The 26,123-nt window shown below is 40.1% G+C and overlaps 1 protein-coding gene across 5 annotated transcripts in view; it reads right to left on the bottom strand.

The window, feature by feature from the left end:
* The window catches only part of Trim44 (tripartite motif containing 44), a 186,342-nt gene that overhangs the window by 62,478 nt on the left and 97,741 nt on the right, over positions 1-26,123 (bottom strand). For 4 of the 5 annotated variants that reach the window (XM_074044539.1, XM_074044555.1, XM_074044570.1 and 1 more), the window contains one exon: positions 4,201-8,840. The exons of the other annotated variant lie outside the window; for it this stretch is intronic. In XM_074044539.1, the coding sequence (XP_073900640.1) occupies positions 8,764-8,840 (77 nt within the window). In that variant the 3' untranslated portion in view covers positions 4,201-8,763. Of the gene's footprint in view, positions 1-4,200; positions 8,841-26,123 lie in introns of those variants that run through there. 5 annotated transcript variants of the gene reach the window in all.

The following is a 26,123-nucleotide window of genomic DNA, read 5'->3' as shown; positions in this document are numbered from 1 at the left end:
GTTGCATGATGTGTGGAGAGAAACCAAATACTGAAAAGTTATTTCCAATTAACAATCCTAATCTCCAGATGTCCTAATAAAAAGTGTGTGGCAAACGGCCACCCTCGAGCTGGATACTTGGACTCAATGTTTTTAAGAGCCAAGCAAAGCAGCCAGCCTCTTCTTAACCTCACCATCTGGCCTGGGACATGTAAAGGTTTTACTATAGTCTGGTTTAGGGAAGAACGCAGAGGTGAAATATTCTGTAATGGCATGGCTTCCATGGACTGCTCATCTTACCAGGAGGCATGAACACTGCCTGCCTCCTCAGGTTGAGCATGCCCAGAATTTATGAACTTCCTTGAAGTATGATGTGAACCTAAGCTAGGCATTATCATTGGGAAAATGTGGACAATTTCCCTCTCCCTCCTCCTCCTTTTCCTATTGCTGATTGCACTGTTCTGAAATCAATTGGGACTTAATCCCTAGATACATGAAATGTTGGTTGCTGTGAAGCTGTAAAAAATATTTAAGTAAAAGAAGATGGTTAAGATTGATGTTATAGCAAATGACAAAATCCATCATTGCCTCAAGCAAAAGGATAGGCACAAAAAAATCCTTGCCTGTGTATCAAATGGAATGCAGCTGACTAATCCACTATTTCTATGTATAATCAATGTGGCATGTGCTTTTCTAATCATGTAGTGTTGAAACCAGTGCATTATGGTAGAAAAGCTAGTTCCAGTCAAATTTTTTTTGGATTTTTTTATTTTAGGGTCATCAGATTAGAGCCAGGTTACCACAAAATGCTCAATGATCCATGAGAAATGAATCAAGTCTTCACTCCAGGGCTTAACATACCCATTACATCACTATTAGAAGCTACTTTTTGGTTAATGGGTCCAACAGAGATTAAGGTCAAAAGTGGCCCTGGAGGCCACAGTCCCTAAGGAGGAATTGGCCACACAACTTCAAATTTTCTCTGCTTCTGAATTCTTTTCTCTGCGAGCAACAGCAGTTTTCCAGGCTGGTATTGTGTGGACATAAGGTTTATTCTTCTTGCAGTAAAGAGCTGGAGAGATTCAAGTGAGACTCTGTTATTTCAGGTTAAATTGTGTTACACCCAACTTGTGGTGAGGGTCCAGTTTCTTTTTATTATATTCCAATTTTGTTGTAACAACTATTGCCTAAAATAAATGGGCAATTGACAGCTTAGAGATAACAGAGATGCTTAAGTGTTTTTTATAATAGCAGTATTTGTTGTAACAGAATTTGACCTGTATTCTGGTTATTAGTTTTATTCATCACAATGAAAACATGGCACTTCCATTGTTCATGCCATTATATGCAAAGCACTGTAGCATGAAAGTCACTTATAAAGCTGTGGAAAAAAAAAAAACCTCTCTGAACACAAGAGGTTCATGGAACAATGAAACCTTGGCTCAGAGATGTATATTTTGTTTAGCTAAATGTTCTGTATGGTCTAAGATTTATTCTTTCTAATCCCTAAAAGGTTTTGTTTTTTTGCCATTTGAGATATAGCTCTAAAATGTTTGGTGTATTAATTATTGCTTTCTTCTGAACATAATTTGTGTGTGATGCTCAGGATCATTATTTTGAATATAATTATGTTGCCCTATGATACAGTGATGCTCTTTTGGCAATAAAAGTTGCCCTAAAACAGGACTCTTGGAGCTCTTTGGTCCACTTAACATTTTTGACTTCTCTATTGCTGCCACTTTTTCTTTCTTGACCTAAGTTTTTCTAGAAGTCAGTTTTTTTCCCTTAAATTTAATCTGCCATATATGCTTGGAAACTAGACAAACATTTAGAATTGTGTGTGAAGTAAGAATAAGTAAGTTCTGAACAGGCCCCGAATGGACAGATGTACGGCCTCTTATGTGTTTGCTTTATGGTCAGAGGGCTTGGCTGCTTCCTAGTTTTCAGTCCTTTTTGAGTGGACTGAACTTTTCAGATTTTTCCAGTTCTGTCTTAGCTACTCATTGTCAAATCACTTATTTGGATTTTAGGTGCACAAAATATGGACAGGTGAAGCAGTCAGATAGCTGAGCACAAGTAGATGGGGCTGCTACTGAATTCTAAAAGGGAATAAAGTTGCGAACCATTTTTTTGTATGGCAAATGGTATGCGGTGGCCATCATGGCTAAACTCAGACAAGGAACTTTAAAATAGATAGCTTCTTTTGCCATCCCTTTCCAAAAATAGGAAGCTGGCTTAATAATGTCAAGCAGTTGGAGACACCTTCAAGATGTTTAGACTCTGTCAGAGTTGGCTGACTTTTGAGATTCTAAGACCATAGCAAAAGAAGCCATGGCTTTGCCTTTCTTGGTGATTTCATTATTTACAGCCTTAGAATTAAGAAGATAAAGCAAGTCTAATAGTTTTTTACCTTCTGAAAGTATAGTCCCAGGCTAGAAGAGGGTTTCACAGCTATACTTAGCCTTCCTTCCTTCACCATGCACTATATTTTCCAGGCTATGCAAAGCAAGGGCTAGCAAAGGGCTAATTCATCTACCCCCTGCCCCCCAAGGCCAAACTACATTGTGTGTGTGTGTGTGTGTGTGTGTGTGTGTGTGTGTGTGTGTGTGAGGAGCAAGGGGAAAGAAGCTATTTATCAATACAAGGTGGAATTAGTGCAGCTAGGAGAGATGGAGCAGAGACTGTAGTCTGCTACCCCTGGGTTTAAATCCTGACTCTCCTCTCATTACAGTGTGCCTTGGTTATAGTATTTAATTCCTTAAATATGATTCCTGAGCAATAAAATGAGGGATGATAATATTAGTGCTATAAGAACTAAGTAAGATATGAAAAGCAACCAGGAGAGTGCCTGGCCTAGACAGAATTCACTAAATGGTAGCTATTAGCGTTAACAAAAATAAATGTGTTAAAGCTGGAAATTTCAATACTTAACAAGCACAGGCATTTAGTACAGGCAGTTAATGACTTCAGGTAGTCTTTGTTTCTATTTTCTCTCCTGTAACATCTTCCTCTTAATAAAGGCTGGTAGCCTGTCTGTCTGTTGGATGTATCTTGCTCTGGTGCCTGTGAAGTCCAGGAGACATTCTAGACAAGCTGCCATTTTACCTTTTTATGAGTGTAAAGGAAATGTAACCATGTGTAAGCTAGACCAAGAAAATGATCAAAGAGTTGTAACTTTCTAAAAGATAATGAGAAGGGCTGGGGCAATAGGATATGGTATTGAGGTACTGGCAACCACACACATTGTGGTTTGTTCAAACACTGAAGACTCCCAAGTGCTGCAGTGCTTGACAATGCCATTCTCCCCCAGCAAGGTAAATGTCTTCAGCAACTAGGGAGGAGGAAGTAGGGCCTAATGATTGCTACAGGAGACAGATAGTCTGCTGTCCTGGGCTTTGCCAGCCTGGTTTACTGGGTGACCTTGAATGACTACCTCCCTGTCTTAGAAAATTTCCCCAAAGTTCTCACTGTCCCCAGCTAAAAATGTCCAATGAAGATAAATTTGATAGAAGGAAATTTAGGGCAGGGTTCACAAACTGCAGTCCCAATAGACACACCTGCTGGTGGCTTTTAGGATTTTTAAACACTGAATTTTATGCCTTTAGGCAGGAATTACACTTTCTAATTTGTACAGTTTTACTATCTCTTGGCTCCTGAAGGCCTCTGAGTACCTGACTCCTGGTTCTAATGCAACCCATGGCTCTAATATTACAAATACGGATGAAATTACTGTATTTACAACTTAATTTAATCTCTTCATCATTATATGCAAATATGTACTTCTAAAGCTCCACAAAAATTATCTGCTGACTAACTGCAATTTGCTCTGTAAGGATTTTTTTTAAAAGAAAATATGGTTAAAAAAATAAAATTTAACCTTCCTTCAAGTTTAAGTTCTCAGGTGTTAAATGTATTTGAAAACATTATATAGGACCAAGTATTCTTTATAATCTACTCTGTTTATAAAATGTAATCTAGGCCTAGGTCAATTTACGTGGAAGAGAAAACATGCCTCTAAATTATAATCATTTTTAGTCTCTTCTTTTGCCACTTTCTAGAGATCTCCTAAGGCACTCAAGGGAAGTCATGAATAAATTAGGTTCCCACATTCTAATAACCCAAATACCATCATCTCTAGCATTACCACAGTTAAGTATGCAGATCATTATGAATATTTACACCTAGCAGGGTCCTTTCTGCACAACTCCAAGAGACAAATGGTATTTCCAGTAATAGTTTATTGATTTCCAAATGCACAAGGGCGCCAAGTCCAAACATCCTGGGATGGCAGTAAATCTCTTACAAAATAATTTACAGTATGAAAATGATATACTGAAACATTAACTCAAATGTGCAATTCCCTTGAAAGATTGAGTGTTCCCTTGTTTGGTGTAAAGGGAGGAAGGGGAAAATGATTAAGGAAGGAATGTGACTATACACAGGAAAACAGGCAGAAGACAATGGATCTGTTGGTCTACCCACTCATGCAGTGTGGCCTGTCACTGTAAAAGACTGGTCAGGTTTAACTCCCATCAAGTCTACATCTGCTGTCCCCTCAAGGTTATATCAAGCCCAGCATGCATTCTGTGGCTTTTTCTGCACAACATACCCACAAGTGTCTTCATTTATTTTCATTTCCCTGCTGTGGCCCTTGTTTTGCTTTCTGGTGTGCTCTCAGTTCCAAATGGCACTATCTTAGCAGGCAGGCGCCCAGTATTCCAAATGATCCTGTCTTTCCCACAAACTGCCTGGGTCTTGTAGCTCAGGTCTTGTAGCTCTTGGGAATAGTCTGGCACTGGAGGCTTCAGAAACACAGGTAAATGCAATATCAATGAGATCTGGAATCTTCTCTATGGGCTTTTTCTTGTTAGGGTGGGACTGGACTTGATCCATAATGAGACTTCTGTTTTAAACAGAAAAATCTGGATGTGCTCAGTACACAGGAAACATGCACCTGATTTTCTTATTGAAAAGCATGTATTAGACATTATGTGAGGATAGGAGGATATTTTCTAGGTGGGGTGATAGTAGGGGGATGGAGAGAGGAATTCCTGGCCACTCAACTACAAGGTGGTAAATACTAGAATTTTACCCTCAGTCTTAACTGGAGCAATCAAAATGGTTCTAGTCACCAAAATGGCTTGGCAGCCAAATTTCCCATGTCATCAGACATCTTAGAAGAGGGCTGGAGTACAACTTCCTTCAGGGCTGTCACCTTGGCTCAGTGCTTTAGGAGCGGACTCCTCTACTAGGAAGTATTCTTGTAAGCAAGAACCTATAGTCTTAATTACCTAGTGGCACTTGTAATCAGGCTACAAGAAACCTCTGTGATGGCATGCAAGATAATGAGGGGTTGCTGTGAGTTTCCCTTAGCTTTCAAATAGTTTCTGTGTGTGTATATATATATACATAGACATAGACACATATATCACATCATTTACATATAGGTATACACACACATGCCAGGTATTAGCAGGGGAGTCCAGATTCACTGCAAATCCTCACAGAACAAAGATCTGGTGGCTAGATTTACAAAAACAAGATTTCCTTTTCTGCAGCAATAAAGAAGCAGATATTTTAAAATAAAGTTATAGAGAGAAGAATGCCCTTCACTTTTACTATTTGTGGAAAGTTATACACTCTTGAAGGCCAAGAAACACCTTATTTATGGTTGATGGCACAAAAAAGGAAAAGCTCCCCAACTCCCACAGGTAGAGACTCAAGTTAGCAATGCGTAAAGGGGAGGACTAAGGCAATCTTGATGTCATTTCTGAGCCCAAACTACAGCCATAAAATGTCTTTTTGAAAAAGAATTAATAAGGTGGATTGTCATTCTGCAGTGGTGGAACCTGAAGCCTTTCTCTCCCCTTGTAATTTTAAGTGTACTATGGTGTGGAACAAAGGCCTGTCCACAGAGCAGGGAGAGCTGGTTTCAAACACTGGATCCAATATTCCCTAGCTGGGCAAGTTAACACAAGTGACTCTTCCTCTTTGCATCTGTTTTATCATCTAAGAAATGGAGTGTAGTACAGGACCTGGCTCACAGCTGGTCTTCAGTACACATTATCCCTTTCCCCAGTCATCAGAGCTAAAACTTCAACCACTTCTTGGGATTGCCCTGGATTTAATGATATCAAATCAAAGGACAAATCCCTCTCAGCATCCAGAAACCTAACATTTGGAAAGCAGTCAGGTACCTAATTCATTCTGGAGACAATTATTACCTGCAACTCTTGGTGACTTCTCCCTGGGGATTTCTGCAAACCCTGCTGCCTATAGCCAGTCAGGACACAACTCTGAGTACTCTAACTTTTACTGACCTGGCAGGAGGGAAGTCTCATCATGCTGGGGCTTAAGGCCAAGCAGCATGCTCCAGCTCTGGGGGAAAGCTGGTGCCACTGCAGGAAGCATCCTAGTTCTTACATTGACAAATGCTGCCAGCAGGATCTTAGGAGCCTAAGCAGAAGCTGCTGCGCTGTGTTTAATGCTTCCCTGGTTAAAGTTTTATCAGGTGCTGAAGACAGCAGGAGCCCATAAAGCAAATCTGAAACCCTTTCTAAGTAAAAGCAAAAGTGCTTTCCTTGAGGATTACAGACATGATAATTTACTGAAACAGGCTGGAACATATTTTTATATTTCTGTTTATATTCACTGTATAATTGTTTGGGTTTTCCAAATATTGACTTAAAAGTAACAACGTATGATCAGTATGGAGAACCAATAATCTGTTCATTCTAATATGAGGTTACCATTTGGAGATCAAACAATGATTATTGGGGAAAGATTACACAAGTTTCCAAATACTCAAGTCTTTTCAATCTTCTGATATTCAAAACTCTTTCAAGAGTAGCTATTGGTCCTTTTTGTATGGGTAGTTTTGTTGGATATGGTTAGAGATTGTAACTAGTGTCTTCAGTCTTTGCAGACAGATAGGTAAAGCACCAAGATTGTCTTAATCATTTGTTGGCCACCAGTTTGAGAAAAAAAAATTTTTTAAACAGCTCAAACTCCTCTTCATCCTAATACCCTTGCATATGTATAAACTAGAATACTCCTAATCTAGAAGCATATATGCCTGGCAGCTTCCTGGTCTCAAAGGGGTAAGACATTTCACAGCATGCATAAGGTTGAACAATGGTATAAATAAGACTCCTACAGTAAGCATGTAATATTTCTGCCCTGGAACTATCCTGCACGCACATATATCAGTTGGCCCTAAGGCTTTGTGATAGGTACACAAGTTACAGGTAGGCAAGCAGACAGGTAGGAAAAGAGGGATTCCCCCCAAAGTAGGCTCCTTGGTTGTGCCTCTAAGGCAGTCTTGAACCTTGGTCACCACCAACACCAAGGCTGCTTGGTTACAGTTCTAATTGTATTCCTCAGAAGTGAAAATGAAAATACCATAAATTATGGCAGAGGAGCGGAACACATCACCCACTTGCAAACAAGAGTTACTTTCCAAGTCTCCCATTTTATCTTAATAGCTCATATGCACGAGCATTCCATTCCATAACCCAACTGTGTTTGTTTTATATAAAAATAAAAATAAGGTTATTCCCTGACTTTCAACTATTTGTTAGGAAAAGCTGCATGCTTGTGAGCTTGCAGTTCTGTATTCCCCTAGCACATCACTGCTTCCTTTTGGGTAAAAAGCCTGGTTATAAGAAATTGTGATTTGGGAGTGAAGGAAGGCCAGGAAATCCGGCTCTGGGATGTCTTTGCTCTTAAAGAGGAGAAAGTCAGGGTATGGGAGAACATCCAAAGGTCTGCGGGTTAGGAGTGGTGGAGTGGGGAGGGGAGTAGGGGAAAATTCCAGTTGTAGTAAAATGAGGAACTACCTGCTGAAAGATAGAGCTGAACTGAGCAAACCACAGTGTGGCAAGAATTCTCACCATGCTGCACTTAAGCCATATTAGCCATATTAGGCTAACCTGGGAGATGGAAATGGCAAAAACCCACAGTGAAAATTACAATTTGGCAATATACATTCCAGACTTTCATGTTGTGACAAGCTCATAAACCCTGTAGAACTCACCCAAATAATTCAGGTTTTATCAGATCCTTTAGTGACTATTTTGGAAACTCAGGCAATTTGAATTCAGAAATACTGATTTCACCTTTTAATCAGGTTTCTTTGGTCCTCTTCTTCTCCATCCTCTGCCTCCCAAGGTCATTTCCTTTCCACCTCTTCAATCACTTTTCTCATTTCCACAGCACTGAATTATGAATCTGAAGTCCTGGATAACTTCACATACTAAAAATATCTCTTATCTTTCTAGCTTTTAACTCTTTCTCCAACCCCATTTTCGAGTTACCCATCCTAATTTATGGCACTACATTGTCACAAAGGTAAAACTGGACTATAAGAGACGGTCTACATGAGTCAATTTGGCCCTGCTTTGCTCTTATTTGTTTCATGCTTCAGTATGAACAAAGTAGGGCTTTTGTCTGCAGGTAGGCAAAAAACTCAAGATTATTCCAGATAATCTTCCTAATGAAGTGACACTGTTGACTTATACAGTATTACAGGGGCTGGCTTTCCTGAGTAAGCCCAAAGCAGCCATTGACGGTTATCTGAAGACCCATCTTAATTGCTCCTGGTTGATCAAAGGGGCTCTTTCCTTGACCTACCACAAGAGAATGAGAAGCACACAGCCAGTAAGCATAAAACTGTAGTCTCTTGGAGAGATGTGTGCCTGCTGTGGATCTGGGGACATATCCGGTGGAAGGATGTTTGTTGCTGGGCAGCTTTCACAGACATCAGAAGCCGTTACATACACGCTGTCACATACACACAGGGGAGGGGTGATTTTCCACAGGGAATGGCAAGCCTTCATGTGTCTTCTTCTTCACTGGCACCACTACAAAGAAAAGGAGAACCAGGTGAGTTTAAGACATCATAGGAATGGAGACAACATAGTCCACTGGGTGATGGCACCAGCTCTGTTGTCAGATATACCTGGATTCAAGTTCAAACTACCAGGATTGAATGGTGCAGCCATGGGCAAGTGATTTAGTTTCTCTGAATTCTGATTTGTCTATCTGACTGCAGGTAGAATGATGATAATAAAACTTATTTCTTGGGAAAGAATTAAATAGGAGAATGCATATAAAAAGCACAGTGTTTGATACACAGCAAGTGAATAGTCAAGTGAATAGTCATTCAAAGGCACAGGAGAGGGACCTTTTTTTTAATCTTAGTTGACAAAATTAAGATGTTGGTGAAATCAGGAATTTGGTTTCCTCTAAGCAATAAGCCATCCATTATTAAGAGACAAAAAATAAAGAGAATGGCACTTTACACTTGGAATAAAAGCCAAGGTTTCAACTCATGCCACAAGGTCAGTTCCTGGTTTTAATGTCATCTTTTCAGAGAAAGTACTATACCTGAGTAGGGCTTTTTCTCTGTCTTATTTCCTTCATAGCCCTTATCACATTCTACACTTTGCTATTTACTCTCCCTCCACCCTTTTACTATAGCATAAAAGAATGACAATACTAGCCTATCAACTATGGTATATTTAGCAGTAGTACTATGTGGTACTTGTAAAATAACAGAAATAGGAAGGCAGGAAGGGACAGAGTTGAAAGGAGTGGTTAGTCATTATTGCCCTAACCAGAGTAATCTAGGCATCAGTGATATTTCAGTTGCCAAAAAAAAAAAAAAAAAAGTTTAGCTGCAGAGTCCCAGAGGCATGGCTGTTAGTTCAGCTAATCAGAGCTAGAGATTCTTTGGTTTGGTTCCAGAGAAAAAAATGGTTCATACAGGGGACAGGGGTAAGGAGAAGGCAGGGCGAGAGAAATGCAGGCACTGGGGTTAAGCACACTTAGAAAGGCAAAAGCAGCAAACTTGCCTAGGTTCTCCTCATTCACTTCTTGAGGCCACTGTCTTTAAAATATGATCTAATGCTTACTGTGGACCAAAGGCACTAGATTAGTGTTCTTTACTCAAACTTCCTATTACTCCTCTCCGCTTCCTAGATGAAGAAGGTAAAGTTCTAAGAGTTGTTAAATTCTAGGGTTATAGAATAAGGTCTATGTCCTTTAAACTCAAGGATTAGTTCTGGCTGGACAAAGTCTAAAAGTAGTCAAGAGAAAGAAATGGTCTACAGTGTACCGGCTCTCAGCTATACCTAGAAATTTGTCACCTCACAAGAGATGACGTGTATCTGTAGAAAACTTTGTCTTTTTGCATTTTTCTGGGAAACTATACTAGGCAACAGACTTCTAGCACTCCCATTTAAGACACAAGGACTGCAAATTAAAGTAGATGTATTCTAGAAACCAAAAGAACCAACTTAGTAACCTTTACCGTCCCAAACTTGGACCTTCTCCCCCCCACTCTCTTTCCTGCTGGTTGTCTAATCATGGGATGAAGCGTGTATGCAGGAAGGGCTGGCCAGGACTGCCATTACAGCAGTATTTAGTGGCATCTGTCCCAAAGGGAACAAAGGGTCTTTTATGGAAGCTTCTCACCAGAATCAAGGCAGAGCTGGAACTAGCACCATATTCTCCTTGGTATTATATCCAAAGCAAGCCTGTATTGTTCCCTTGACTGTTTTACTTCTAATATGACAGGGCTGCATGGCAACTGTGCCCTTTCCCTAAGCTGCAGTTCACTTTTTAGCATTCTTGAGACACACAGTTTAAAGGGTTCATGAGCTACTGAAATTATATCCAGAGTTTGATCTGTGCGTTCCTTTGTTTAAGAAAGGCCATAATTTTCATCACAGTTTCAAAGAGGTCAACAGCCCCCACCTCTAAATTGAGAATATCAAATTATAAATAAATTCTTTTCCCATTGCCAGGTTCTTCTCTGTAAGATTTGGAGAGCAGCTTAGGGAAAAGGTCAGAAGTCTTGACTGATAAAACCTGTTCTCACTACACTGAGAGAGACCTGTTCCGGGGCCAGAAAGATAGTTTATCTCACAGTTTAAAACGTGAGACCTCGGACTCTGTCTGATCCTAGTGACTGTCTACTATGATGCCAGGCACAACCAATAAGATGGCACAGTAGCTGCCCTCATGGGCTTTATGGCCTAATAGGTGAGACTGGGTGGGTGGGAGGAGGGGAGAGAGGAAGGAAAACATTTTTTACAGAATAGAATTTTTTAAGACTGCATCTTATTTTCATAATCAATAACTCGTTTTTCACAGTAATGAAGGGAAAAAAAAGGATCCTAATTGAATCTACAACAGAACTCACCTCTCTTTGTATATAGTCTCTACTGGAGGGTTAATCATAATCTCATCTGTATGAGGCATCTGAATACACCTTCCTTACCTGGTATATGAGCTAGTCTGTGCTCATAAGATTATACTCTACAAAATCTTCACTTTTTCCAAGTGAAGCAGCACAGCCTTTCTCCTTAGGTACTCATCTTCTGCCTCTGAAACATCAACCAGCCACATGTAGATTTACAACTGAGGTGAGGTTTGGAAGTTATTGAGATTGTTTGTAGTGTCTGTTTATGTATTTAATTCTAATGAACTAGACTGTTAGGCAGACAGCACATTCTGTAGAGATACTTATGGGGTATGGGCAGCATTATATAATGGCTTTGAAGTTATCAGACTGACTAGGTTCAAATCCCTGGGGTAAATTCCTAAACCTCTCTGAATTTCAATTTCCTCATGACAATACTATTCTGACAGTGTTATTATGAAAGCTTCATGTAGTTTATGTAATACAAATGATAAAGAATGTTGGCCCCCTACTTATTATCCTGAATTAAAACCTCCTCCTCCTAACTTCCCTCAATGCCCTTTGTTCGGGCATCTGGAACATTACATTACAGCACAAGTATGTTCCTATCCCCAATTCCTTTCAAATAAATAAAATAGGATCCTGCTTTATTTGCTGAAAAAGGATTTTTAATAACAATTATGGATCTAATGAAATATAGGTATTAGAGAGAAAGTTCCATGGCTTTCACCCTTCTACACGACAGGTCTCTAGAAAATTCACTCCTTGATAATGCTGGTGAGGACAGAATACTGATTGCAATTGTTACCTGGCCTCTACTCAGTCACTGCTCTAATTTGAGGGCACTGTTGGATCTAGGAATAATGGTCTTAAAACAGTAAATACATACTCTTCTGTTATATAACAACTTTCCAAGTATTCTTTAAGAAAATAAATGTATGCATCCTTAACTTCTGTATAAACTTGTTCTTAAAATTGACCTTCCTAAGAACATGTCTATGGTCCACAGGTTCTCTTTGTAGCTACGCCTACTTTCAAAATCATCTTAGTCCCACTTCAGAAAAGAAATGCGTATCTCTCAATTGTTCTAACAATTTTAGAACATCTCATTTCTAAGAGGAATCCTGTGAGAGTAGGGTGAGAAACAGCAGAGATCTTCCCTTTATTCCGTCCAAATAATACATACTCTTGACAAGGTGTGCTTTACTTATCCATGCACTGATCTAAGATTTTAATTCAGAAGTGAGAGAGCTGTCATGAGATGTATACTAATATGTTTATTTGAGTTGAAAAAAATGAAATCAGGCATGATGTGACAGAAAGCAAGTCTGATGAGACTAGAGGGTTTGACCATAAGAACTGGCGTTGCGGGCTGGCAGAGTGGCTCAAGCGGTAAGAGGGCCTGCTTAGCAAGTGTGAGGTCCTGAGTTCAAACTCCAGTGATGATCCCCCACCCCCTAAAAAAAGAACTGGCTTTGCCAATGAGATTACATGGCGAATCTTGCCTGTAAATTTAATAAGCTAAGTCAGCACTACCAAGGTTTTAGCAATAATATCCATAAAATCTTACACAAACTATATGATATATCAGCAATCACACCCTTTGTAGCTATCTGAACTTGAGATGTAACTTCAGGAGTTAACTTAAAAATGGGCAAGGAGGCACATACTTTTTTCTAAATTCTTTTAGGGAATATAAAACCAAACAGGTTAGCTAAAGTAACTGGGAGCTCTTAAATTCTGACTGGGCTGGTGGTGTAAGATTTAATACCTCTCTGGTTGGGATTATAGAATGGGACTAAGGAGTCCCAGCCAGGAGAATGCTGTGTCCCCTCTCTGAGTTGGGCACACTGAAAAGGAATCCCTTCTGTATTACTGTGGTGCCTGTGAAAATAAAGAAACATGTCAGAGGTGTGCCACAAGCCCCAGCCACACTCAGCCCCTAAACACCTGTTGATAAAGTGATTATGATAGAGAAGGGTTATACTGTCTGATAATCTTGAGTCCATACAGACAGGCAGCTTAGCTTTTCAGCTTCTCCCCAGAGTTGCAGGGGTGTAAGAGGAAGTTAATGAACGATGTGGCAGGCACTCTGATTTTACAAGTTTAATAGTTGCTTTTCCTAAGCATATAATGCAATTTAACTTGATTTGGCATCACTCATGTCTGCTGAATTCTTGGCTATTTATTAATTATTGCTATAAAAGTGTTATTCAACTCAGAATAGAGAAATTAAGAGGTACTGACAAGGGAGGAAGGCTAGATTCAGTTAGGATTCAAAAAGACAGATTCAGTATTCTTCAAAAATTAGGCCACACAGGCATTGTACAAGGAGCTAATTGGGAAGTCTCGAGCTTTCAGTATTTGAGAAAGCAGCTGCATAGTTCCAACAAGTACGTGAGCAGCCCTGCTGGGGAAGATGGACCACACTTGGAGACCTTCCTCCAAGAGACACACCTGCCCCAACAGCCTGGGCTGCAAGTTTGCAGGTTACTGTGCTGAAAGGCATCAGAAATTATTAGTCATGTCCTGTGGAATTAGTGAAAGGTAAATATAAAATAAAGTAAAATGCTATTGGTTTATCCTGGGTTAACTGAGAAACACATGAGATTATAGTATTTATAATGAAATGGAGGATACATGCAATGCTTTCTTAAGATGAAAAAAAAATGCCATGTAAGGGTAGGGTTCATAACCAGGGAGAAGGAAATACAGACCTGGATTTGTGTCTCAGGTCTCATGGCTGGCTCTGGCTCTACAGACTTATTTGGAGGCCTCTGAGAGAGACGTGGTCTCTGCTCTGACACTGCTAAGTTTGATCTCTGTGACACCTGTAGTCTATTTACCATTTATAGGTGGTGTCTCTCTCTGCACTTGTCAGGGCCTGTGCAGGTGCTGATGTGCTTCTATGGAAGATGATGGGCCTGCTCAGCCAGTGTTCTGTATAAAGAGGTATCCGAATGGAAATAGTAGCAGGCTCCTTGGCCTGTCTGCCAATGCCCTACCTGCTCTCAGGACTCCCTTCTTTAGCAGTGAATTCATTCATTGCTGCTTTTGGATTTAGAACAGGTTTCCAGTCTTTTTTTATTTTTTAAATTCATAAAGTAATCTTTTTCCTTTTTGCTGCCTTTTACTTTCTATAGAAAACAGGCATTGCTTCTACAAAAAGAAAAAAAAATTCCATAGCATTATACACCAGAGATAATCATCAACATACTGAAATATATTTGCCTATATCCCTTCTACACATACATAGAAATACTTTTTTTTTTTTTAGATAAAATTGGCTCATACTTCACAGGTTCATTTATAATTTGCTTTTCCCACTCAACTATCCATCATGAATCTTTCCTCACCAAAAAATATATTCCTGTAAGATTATGATTCATAATTGAATTGTATGGATTTAGCATACTTAATACTGGATGTTTAAAGTATTTCTACCTTTTCAACTGTACTCACATCTCTGACACGCATAGTTGTGGATGAATCATCCATAATTAAATTTGAAAAGAGAAACTCCTTGGTCAAAAGGCATGTTTGTATTTTTAAGTAGATTTTAATTTTTAGAACAATTTTAGATTTCTAAAAGAAATTATAAATATGATACAAAACGTTCTCAAGCTTAGCTTTGCTTATTATAAACAGGACATCATCCAGATTTCCTGTATTTTCCGTTTATGTCCTTTTCTGTTCCAGGATACCACATTTAATTATCATAAGCGTTAAGCCCCTCTTGATTGTGACAGTTTCTCAGACTTTTCTTGTTTATGATGACCATGACATTTCTGAGGGTAGAGCACTGGCCAGATGTTTTGTAGAATGTCCTTCAATTGGACTTTGTCTGATGTTTTTCTCATGATTAGGTCATGGTTGTGGGCTTTTGGAGGGAAAACTACAGTGTTAAAGTGCTATTATCATTAAAAAAAACCTCAAGGGCTCAAGTTCAACCTAGCACTGTTGAGGCTGACTGTGACCATCTGGCTGAGGTAATGTTTGTGAGGTTTTTCTTCTATGATAAAGTTACTCTTTCCTCCCTTCCCACAGTGTACTCTTTGGAAGAAAGTTACTATGTGCCACTCACACTTAAAGTGAGGAGCCATGCTCCCTCTCCTTGAGAGTGGGGTTATTTATATAAATTAAATATTTTTGAACATGATATTTCACTGAAAGGAAGGTACTATGAGCCATTCACACTTAAAGTGAGGATCCATGCTCCCTCTCCTTGAGAGTGGGGTTATTTATATAAAGTTAAAATATTTTTGAATATGAAATTTGTCTCTTCTTTTTACTTATTATTTATTTATGCCAATAAGGACTCATGGATATTTACTTTATACTGTGAGTTACTATGTAAAATTACCTATGTTGTTATTCAAATTACTCAGCTTTGGCCTTTGGGAGCTCTATTAGTTGGCTCCTATGTTCTCCTTTACATATCCCCGTCAATGTGGATTTTGTTTTTGGTTTGTTTTGAGTACTTCCTTACTTTTCAATATTACAAGATCCTCCAGCTTACCTTATAATTTTTTTTGCCCAAGACCTACAATCAGGTATTTCTCCAAGGAGAAAAGGGATGTGTTTTTAAAGGCATTTGGTGCGTTCTTGTTCTTCCTATGCTGATTTATAATCATTACTCTTTCAGGTATGGGAATGCCCATTTCCCCACATCCTTACCAATGATGGGGCAGTTTCAAAGTGTCAGGAAGCTGACCTAGCATGGGAATAGTGTGTGTTTGCACACATGTGCATGTGCAAGTATGTGTGTGTCTGCTCTTCCTCTCTAAATAACTTCCAAGTATATGATTTCCTGTTGAACTTAAAGATGAAAATTCCATGGGGGAGGAAAGTTTTCCTTTTCTCTGCCTTTATGTTGGTTGTTCCCAGTCTTCTTTCTTTCCTCCAGCACTGCTGAATTTCACATCACTGATGATCTCCTGTGGTGAGGGCTGAAAAGGAATCTTTCCCATGCCCTCTGTTAGGGCCCAGGCAACTCCAGGTGGTAGGGAGTGAGAAGCAGAAAATAGCCCAAAGGTTTACCTTCCCTGCTTCCCATACCTTCATGAAATCACCTGCCCCAGTTTCCTTGTCTTCTCTTGGCATGTGAATAATGGAAACCAAATCTCATCAAGCAGTTTCCTTCACAGAAATCTTAAACAAGTTTTAATAAAAATGCCGGACTTCAAATTTCCTGTTGCCTCACACTGCTGCATCTTACAAGTTACCAAAGGGAGAGGAAGAGAGGATCAATAAATAAATACACTCTTGAAACTAACCTCTAATCTCTGTATGAATACTAGGTTTTGTAGGTGCACATGCATTTGCGTCTGTATGTGTATCTCAGTAGCTTTGAGTCCCATGGTACCTGTGAGACAAAGTCTGAAAGTTTTAGAATATTGGAGTTGGAAGCATACCAACCATTACAGAACTAGAGCTAATTCTCATATGAATGTGGATTTAAGAGTTAGACACACCTGGGTCTGAGTCATAACTCTGCCACTTACTAGCTATGGGATTTTGAGTTCTGAGTTTCTACTTGAAAATGGAGGACAATTTAGTAACTACTTGGAATAGTTGCTGATGATTAAATGAGGTAAGTATATAGAGAGGACTTGGCAAGTGTATAGAGAGCTTGGCTTAATACCTGCTACACAGTAGGTACCCAATACATTTTGTAGTTAGGAATGAGTAAGTGAATGATCAAACACTAATCCCATAAAGTGTTAGTGTTCTGAGAAACCTTCCCAACAAATCCTGGGCCACTTTGTTGGTCTTAGATATACTGCCCAGGAATCTCACATATAGTTTGCCTCTACAGATGAGCCCAGAGTCCACTTCTTTTCTAATTGTCACAAGAATGACCAGGCACATATAAACACTAGGCATCTAGTGTGGACTAAAATGCTGCATTATAAACAATGATTACTCTTATGAAAAACAGACCCTACTGGTAAAGGACAGGTGTGGTGATGGACAGGGAGTGCTGCTATCACTGAGAACACAAAAGAAGCAAACTCATGTCCAACCTCCCTAACAAAGAAACAAGAAGAACCATTCATCTCCATGAGGAAATGTTCTCATCTGGCTTCGCTAAAAACCAGTTGCACTTTTAGCAACTTCCAAAGCTCTGCAATCCAGCTGCAAGATGTTCTTAAGACAGGTGTGAGTTACAAGACTTTGAGCCATCTACTGCTCATCCTAATGGTCTACAGAATGAGAGAAGTGAGGATGGCATTAAGTCATCCAGACCAAGATGAGAACGAAGGGGTGCTTATGTCACTGTTCCCTCTTTTCCTGAAGAGGCAATGTCAGCTGAAGCCTGGATCCAGAAGTGGAAGAGAGCTGGGTTGAGTTGTGTTGGTTACCACCACAATAGAAAAAACATACAACTAAGCTTCAAGATTCCACTCCAACACACGTTTGCTGTATAACCGAGTGAGGCGACTCAAAGTTTCCATATCCATAAAAAGAGGATAATGATATATGATACACTCACTAAATAGATGCTGTAATTATTTGTTAGACACTGAACTAATCTCTCCACCAACACTCTTAATACTGTTTTCACAATAATCCTATGTGATAGCATTAACATTCCATTTTAAAGATAAAGAAAATGAGAAGCGGAGAATTAACCAACTTCTCAAATTCCCATAGTTAGGCAGAGGTGAAACTACAATTGAGGCCTGTTCCTGTTTTCGAACCTGGGTAGGGGACTCAATGATGAGTGAAGGCAGCCTGTGAGGGAACTTGTGAAGTCAACTTGGTTGCACTTAACCAGCCAAGTTCCAGGTAATGCCTCAATACCAGGAACAAAGGTAGTTACCTCTGCTATTGTTAAAAAGATTTTCCAAGGCATTGGCTGACTCAAGCTTCAGTTTGGGCACCAATTACTAGAAAACTTCCTCCAAAGTCTTCCTTCCTAATAGTCTATTTTAAAGTGCAGCTACATTTTTATTTTATAATTATAGTCAGTCTTTGGCTTTCCTGTGATAATCTGGCTGGAAGGTGAGCCTTTTTCTCAGATTCTGACTGTGGTTCTTAGGGGTTCCAGTAAACAGTCATGAAAAAAGCCTCCCGCCATGGCATTTTCCTCAGGACTTAGGCCAGAGTCCCTCTGGGTCAATTTCAGCTCTGTCTACCCTGAGGTAAGAGATACCATAGCCTCAGCCTTTCAATATTGATGCACAGAAAATACCTTTCAAGTCTTCATTCCACCCTCCTGGAGGCAGAATCTGAATTGAGTCAAGATGTTGTATCCTTGCCTGCTCTCGGGGAACCAGTGATGGAGGTGGTCTGATAGATCCCCACTTTGCCCTTGCAGCTTCTAGGATTGAGGAATTCAGTCTTACTGTGTTATATTGTAAATGTCAGTCTTTATCACTTGAGCTCCTTGGAGGATGAGCCTAGTTCTTATTCACTGAAGTGTTTAGCAGTATGACTGACCCTTAGGACACATTTGGTATCTGACACACAGTAGCTCCTCTCATTTAGCTGGTGAGGTAAAAGATGGAGAAGGCAAACCTTCAAGGCACAAACTATCTCTAGCAAGAAAGCCGACCTTCTAGGAAAACTAAGCTCTGTCTACTTGGAGAACTGTTAAAGGAGGTAGTATAATATGCTAAGATTATCCACCTAGGACTAAGACCAGGATTCCCAACCAAGTCCTTCAACACTGAGCTGTGAGGCTTTGGTAAAGCTATCTAACCTCTCAGTTTCCTTATTCCTGTGAAACAGGGAATCACTGATTCACTTGCTCTTTCAGTGAACAAATATTTATTGAGTATCCACAACATATTAAGCACTGTAACAGGTGCTGGCATTATAGACTTATAAGGACCTTGTTCTTGTGAAGCATAATTTCTAGTGAGGAAACAATAAACAAGAAAACAATTTCAGAGTAGAAAATACTATGAAGAAAACAAATCAGGATGCTGAGATTAGGACTGATGGGTAGGAGGAGCTAGTCAGAAAAAGGAAAATACCATGATTTAATACTTAATTAAGTATTAAATGAGATAATAAAGTATTTAACATATTCTCTAGTAAGTAATAAGCACTCAACCAAATTCAAATGTTCTTATATCACTCCCATCCTAAAGCCAATCATTTCTCTCTCACCTCACAGTGACTGAGACCCTACTTTGTGCAGGTAACAGAGTACAAAGGTGAATCAGATAGGGACTCTTCCCTGAAGGACCTCACAGTCTGCAGAGAATGTACCCTACATGCTAAGAAAAAAGGAAGAAGTGGTAAATTCCACCTACAGAAGAAGAAATGACTTATCACTCAGTGTTGACAGATAGATTGATATTTTCCAGGAACACAACAAGGCCAGGAGGAAGGCATGCCAGGTGAAAGGAACAGCTTGAGTAACTCTTGAAGATGTGAAACAGCTTTGGCATGGTCAGGGAGCTGTTAAAAGTTCAGAATGGCTAAAGGTAAATCATGTGAGACCAGGCTGAGAGAAAAAGTGACTCATCAGCAGCTCCTAGTGCATATCTTCATGGGTTATACGTAAAGTATCCCCTAAGAAGATGGGAGAGTATGGATGGGAGAGAACAGAGATGAGAAGGATATCAGAACTCCATATGGCATCTACCACATTGTCAGCACTCCAAAATGTGAACAAGGGCAATGTTTAAAATATTCAGCTGTGTTCTGTCCAATGCTCCCAAGGCCACACAAACAGATGTTTCAGGAAAAACAGAAAGAAAAGAAAAACATTCAGTGGAAACTCAAAGGAAAATCTGAATGAGGGCAGAAAAGCATCAGGCTGCTCCAGTGTGACTGTATCATCAGTATAGGCTGAGACTCAGTGTGGAAGAGTGATACAGGAGCTACTGTGATGATACTGGGTGTCTGGAATAAAGAACACTTGCTTCCAAGCAGATCCCAGGGTTCTCTCTTTGCCAAAGTAAGACTCACTTGTCTAGTATAAGGCCCATGCCAGGGACAATGAGAAGGCTTTCAAACAGGGAAAAAGGAAACCATGAGGAGGTGTCTTATGTTAGTAATCAAGCATCTCAGCCAGCACATCTTATCTGAGACAAGTCTGACTACAGAGTAGATGTTTGTAGAAGGGAAGAGGACCCTTATTCTACTGCCTGGTTCCTATTGCTGAGTAGGAATCCTTTCCCCACATATTAAATGCTCTTGTTATATATAAGTCTCCCCAAGAAATGGAGAAGGTGGTAAGAAAGCTATCCTTACCTAATACCCCACCCCTAATACTCCAAAAACTCAAGATACCACCAAAAGGTCTGTATCTACCCCTACAGAGAGGAAAGTTCTTATAGACTGTCAAGGCAATGATTATCACATCCAATTTACTTTTAGCCAATCTTACCAGAGGGTCTCTTCGGGTTGCAGTTCAGTGCTGTCAGAGGAGAGACATCACTAGTTTGGTCATCACTTGATGACTCAAAACACATGACAACACCAAAGAGGAGAGTCAAAACAGGGGGATGGGGGTGAGAACTGAATATTGCAGCCCCCTATCCTTTGTCATCACATGATCTCAAGACTAAACAAAGCCCATTGCTCTAAGCTCAAGCTGTCCTTCACAGTGGAGGAACAGATACTGAATATAAGAGCATATGAAAAACAGCTAAGGCCTTCTCCACTTTCAAAAGACCTCCTATAAGCCATTAAGACCAAAGTCCCTATTAAAGTTATTCCTTTAGGGTAAGGGACTGCACTTAGAAGGTTCCTTTTGGTTGAATTCCTAGAGTTAAAAATCAGTATTTTACAAGACGAGAGTAGGCCATGGGACTACCATAAACCATGTGAGCACAGATGAGTTACTGGGTGAGTCAGCTACACTTTGAAGCTGTTGTGATAGAATGGAAGATGGTTAGGCTTTGCTGGGGAAAGAGAAATGACCAGTTATAAGGGTCAGGACTAGGGTGTGAGTACAGGATGCTCAAAGAAGCAGATAAGGATTATTAAAGACGCATTTTTTTCCTCCTCCAGTTTTTCTTGAAGTCAGCTTTACTGTGACATCCAAATGACATAATCTTACTGCTTCAGATCTTCTTATCTATACATAGAAAAACATGTATATGGCTCAGTTTCAACCTAAATCAGGTGTCATGAGATTTATTTGTGATATCTGGAAAGGAACTGTTCTCCACTGGCTCAATTACAGGTCGCAGCCAGAAAGGTCAATCACAATACCCCAAAAAGCACCAGGGTACTATGCGCCCTTAGAACAGAGTAAGGCATAAACACCCTGTAAGACTGCCTAATTCAGGGATATCTATCTACAAATTGGAAGGCAGAGGTCTTTGCTGTCAAAACTCTCAACCCTGCCTTTCAGATCCAGAGGAGCAGGAAATGCATCTCAGGAGAAACAAAGTTCTGAACCCAGTCCTTCCCACTTACTAACTGGGTCCAGCTACACAAAACTTACTCTCCTGGGTCTCAGTTTCCTTGCTTGCAGAGTCAATGAGTGTCAGGTTCCTTCTCAACGTAAAAGCATTTAACTCGTGGGAAACTAAGTGATCATTTTTCTCATGAAATGACGCGCAAGACAGTGCCATGCGCACACTAGACTTTCAGCATGTTTCCCTTCTTCCTCTTTGGATTCCAGAGTTCTGAGGCTCTCACATTCTAAGTCTCAATCAGACATTAATACAGAGCAACAAATACGTGAAATGGTTCTCCTACGCTAGCATGGTAAGTTAACATAAAGTACACAGATCCTTTGCTTTCCCAACCCACTCACTACTTGAAACATTCCATTGCAATCTCTCAGCTCAACAGAGAAGGGTAACAAAAATAAACATTTAAGCCAATCACTCTGGGGAAAAGATGAGAAAATTCTTTTAGGAGTTGTTTCTAAATTTAAAAGCATTTGCTGTGAGACAATAAAGTTACTCCTTTATAAAAACTATCTTTAGGAACCTTGGCTGAACAATATGCAAGAAAGAAGTTACAAAGAGAGTGATAATTCTGTATAAAGGAGATTTAAGTATAGTCTGTGAAACCATCTGTTTGATGTTTAGCTGAAGGGAGAGGACCTATTTCCTTCCCAAACTACTTTTACCAACCACCTCTCTACAGTGTGATTTCTGACAGTGCTGGGAGCCCTCATGGGTCTAAGGCCCCAGCAACTAGTCACCTGTCTCTTCTTGTCAGCTGAAGAAGACTGGAAGACCAGGCTTTGAAAATGGGGTCATGGACTGGCAGCATGGCTCAAGTGGTAGAGTGCCTGCCTAGTAATCACAAGGCCCTGAGTTCAAATACCAGTACCACTAACAGAAAGAGGAGTAGGCAGAGGGAGGGAGGCAGGCAAGTGGGATCACGTTAAATGCAACAAAGACAAGGAACCACTGGTATAAGTGGAAGGCAAGATGATTACCCACTTAGCTCTCTTAACTGGCATGAATGATTACAACATAGTTGTAAGGGGCACTCTTGCTAGGGTTCAGAACAAGACTAGCAAAGTAAGACCTAGCATAGGAATGTAAAAATTGTCTGGAGGAGGAGGCAAGAGGAACTTCATGACTCTAATATAACCCCATACTAGAGACTTTGTTTTTCTTTCTTCCATTCCAATTCCTCATCCCCTCCCCTATCCTCTAGAAAGAACAGTAATGGCATTGAAATCCACCATAATCCTTAAATCTCTGTGGCAGCTCCAGTTCTAAACTCTTTCTTCACAATGACGGTCTCAACAGCTATTAACAAGTCTTAACAAGGACCTTTCCTACTGCAGTGTGCAATAGCCATAGCCTTTTTCTTTCCCTGCCCAAATGATAACCAGCCTTCAAGTCTACGTCTTCCATGAAGACTATGCTGACCACTCCAGCCTACAGTCTAACTGCCACCCACACTCAGGCTCATGGAATTGGGGCCCTGATTCTGGGGTAATGGGAAACTTGGTGCTTTATGTTCACTGGGGCAGCAGAAATGTAGGATGCCAGGAGTGGTGAGAAAAGGTGAGCTAGAAGCTGCATAAATAAAAGAATATACATAAAAGACTACCACAGGCAAGGCTGGCATCAGAGCTGGCAGTGGCATCCCTGAGAAGTAAGCCATGTGCATAGGCAGGACAGCAAAGGCTAAGAAGTGGAGTGCAATATGAGGAGGAATGAGGAGTTCAGAATAGAGGTTGTGAACAGTGGCGGACTTCTTTATAAAGTCCTGACTGTGTGGTTTGGGATAAAGCAAGTTTGAGCAAGAGGTAATGAATGTGAAATTTATTGCCCTGGTAGTGACTGCTCACTACAACAGCTGTCTTTTGTGGTGATACTGACATGGTATGGATATCTAGCTTTTCCTTTTCTAGACAGTAGGCTGATACTCAAGGACAAGTATCCTAATTCATGACTCACAGCTCTGATTGGCAGCTGTGTGTCTAAGACGACAAGGAATTTTAATCTTTCCTCTATTTCCTATGTATCAGTCACCATCCCCATAATGAAGACACAGTTAGAGGTTAAAAAAAAAAGTGGATGGCCTATAAGGTCCCTAAGTGGCAGGCCATGGAGTAGCGGATGGTTGGTTTTAGCTGAAAGCCGAATGTTCCTAAGGACATGCCATTTCTGCTCATAGTGATAAAACGGAGACAGTGAAAAAATATACCACTAGCTGCCCTGTGATATCTGTTTTTTGTCTTGCTCTGTGCTTTGGCTGGTGTTTAAGAATATGTGAGTTTACCCATACCACAATCCTCTGGACCAAGGTGATAAAAGGCGTGACAGCGATCTTCATAGCCACTCCTTCAACTGCCTTCTCAGGGATCTATTGTCGCATTTTGCTGGAGCAGAGTCCTGCTCTCTCCTCTAGTCCTCATGCCAGCCAGAACAGGTTTCCCAGAGGTCAGCCACAAGTTCATATCAAGCAACAAGCAGCGATTACAAATTGAGTGCCTGCTGGGAATATCTTTCTAGTGTCAAGGAGTCATTAGAAGCACTTATAGAAATCACAAAAAGGAGGTGAGGTGAGAGAATACTTTTGAGAGCTATAGGATGGGGAAGGCAGAAGAGAAAGCATTGCCTACCTCCTACCTTGGAGGGAAAAACACAACTTAAAAAGTCAAGTTGGTTCAAGAATGCACCTGCTTTTGAGAAACTGAAGAACACTGTTATCTTCCAACCCCTCTCCTGCTGTGGTCCAAACACTTCAGGGTACCTGGGAACCTTTTGCTAACATGAATAGTAAAATGACATTTGAAGCAACTATGTATTTTTAAACATTTACTCAATGAACAAGCATTATAATCAGTACTCCCATGTAATCTCTTATCCAATTAGCACTGTATCTCTGTGAAAAAGGTATTATTCTGTTTTACAGATGTAGAAAGTTCACAGATCAGTGACTTGACCATATCTGGAGCCCATATTTGGCCAATTACAAAACCCATGTTTTTCCACTAAAAAGAAGATGTGACTCCTTGCCAGGTCTGCATCCCTCTGACCTGAAGAATGTAGAAGTACAACAGGGTGCTCTATAAAGCATGGTAGCTTTTCCTCTCCACTTGATTAAAGGAAATGTCAACCTATCAATCATGAGTGGACTAATGCAATCTCTTTCTAACATTCCTTAGCTGTCAATAACCATCTAAAAGAAAAGAATTAAGAACAGAGATAAGAAGACAATGTTAACTTGGCAAGATCACTTTTTGTCTCTGAATTTTAATTATCTTCATCTGCAAAATGGGTCCAACAAAACCTATGTAATAAGATTGTGAACACTAAATAGGAAATCTCATTAAGGTTCTTAATATTGTATCTAGCACAAGGTAAATACTTCATAAACAACAGCTATTACTATAATTTCTAGTTTATTTGAGATTAACAGTTTCAGAAAATTCATAGGTTTGGCACCAACTTGTTCTCATTCAGTAGGTGCTATTTATAGTTGGAAAAAAATTTTACATCGTGAATTTGTTTCATAGCTAAAAACAACCACCAAACTGTCAGTAAAAGCACAGATAAGATGGGTTCAGGAAAAAGTGGCACATTCTCTCTGGGGCTGATTCTTTCCCATATGGTTCAATCAACTTAGTGCAGACTAAAAGCACAGCTACTGAGAATTAAAAACTATACTATACATACAGATGGTGGAGAACCCTGAACATTTCAGGGGGCTAAGGATAGGGGTAGGAAGACTTAATGTAAACGGCTTGCCTCTAGTTATATGGTCCCCCAAAGGCATGTTTTGCTAAGAATTCTCTTAAGATAGGCAGCTCATGGGGAGCAGAGTTCAGGCTGGTTCCTAGGCTTGCCTGACAGTTTGAGCAGACAGTAGTGAACTGAAGGAGAATCAGGCTGTTACTGTGTGTTGTCCCTGCTCCTCACTATAAAGGCTGAGGTCTGACCCCAACAGGGGCAGTCCAGAAGTTTTGGTCTTCTGAAATTCTGAACCAAAGCTGGTCTGATGGTAAACTGCACCTGCCTCTTGTGTGCGCTCTGTCCACAGAAAACAGAAGCTTGCACTGCAGGGGGCAGCCTTTCTCTGCATCCTCATACCTGCTTCCTTTCAAAAAAGCTTTCTAGGTTGAAGCAAGACTAACCCTGCCCAGGGCAAAAATAAAATGTGCTTCAAATCACTGCCCCTGAGGAACAGTGCAGCAAACTGCCCCAAAATGCAGAGCTCTGAATGGTTTTGCCTCTTGGTGTTTTTCTTATAGAGGACACAGCAGACATTGTCGCTATTTAAATTTACAAAAATGGAAAATATGAAACTCAGAGATTCAATTCAGAATTAGAGTCATTTGAATTTTAACTAGTCCCCCAAAACAGTATATTTAGTACTACAGAATTTCCCATAAAACAGTATACTTTTCAGCATAGGACAAGTATTAGTAGCTGTCTAGCATGAAGGAAGCAAAGAATAACAACCCCTTTATGATTACTGCACTGATTTTTATCTGGGCTTCTATTTCTACATAGAGGAAACTAGTTCTTCTCAGCCTCCTAGCTTAACG

This window comes from Castor canadensis, chromosome 1 (assembly GCF_047511655.1).
Source record: "Castor canadensis chromosome 1, mCasCan1.hap1v2, whole genome shotgun sequence".
Lineage (NCBI taxonomy): Eukaryota > Metazoa > Chordata > Mammalia > Rodentia > Castoridae > Castor > Castor canadensis.
The sequence above is the reverse complement of the archived record's forward strand: the minus strand, read 5'-3'. Positions and strand labels throughout refer to the sequence as shown.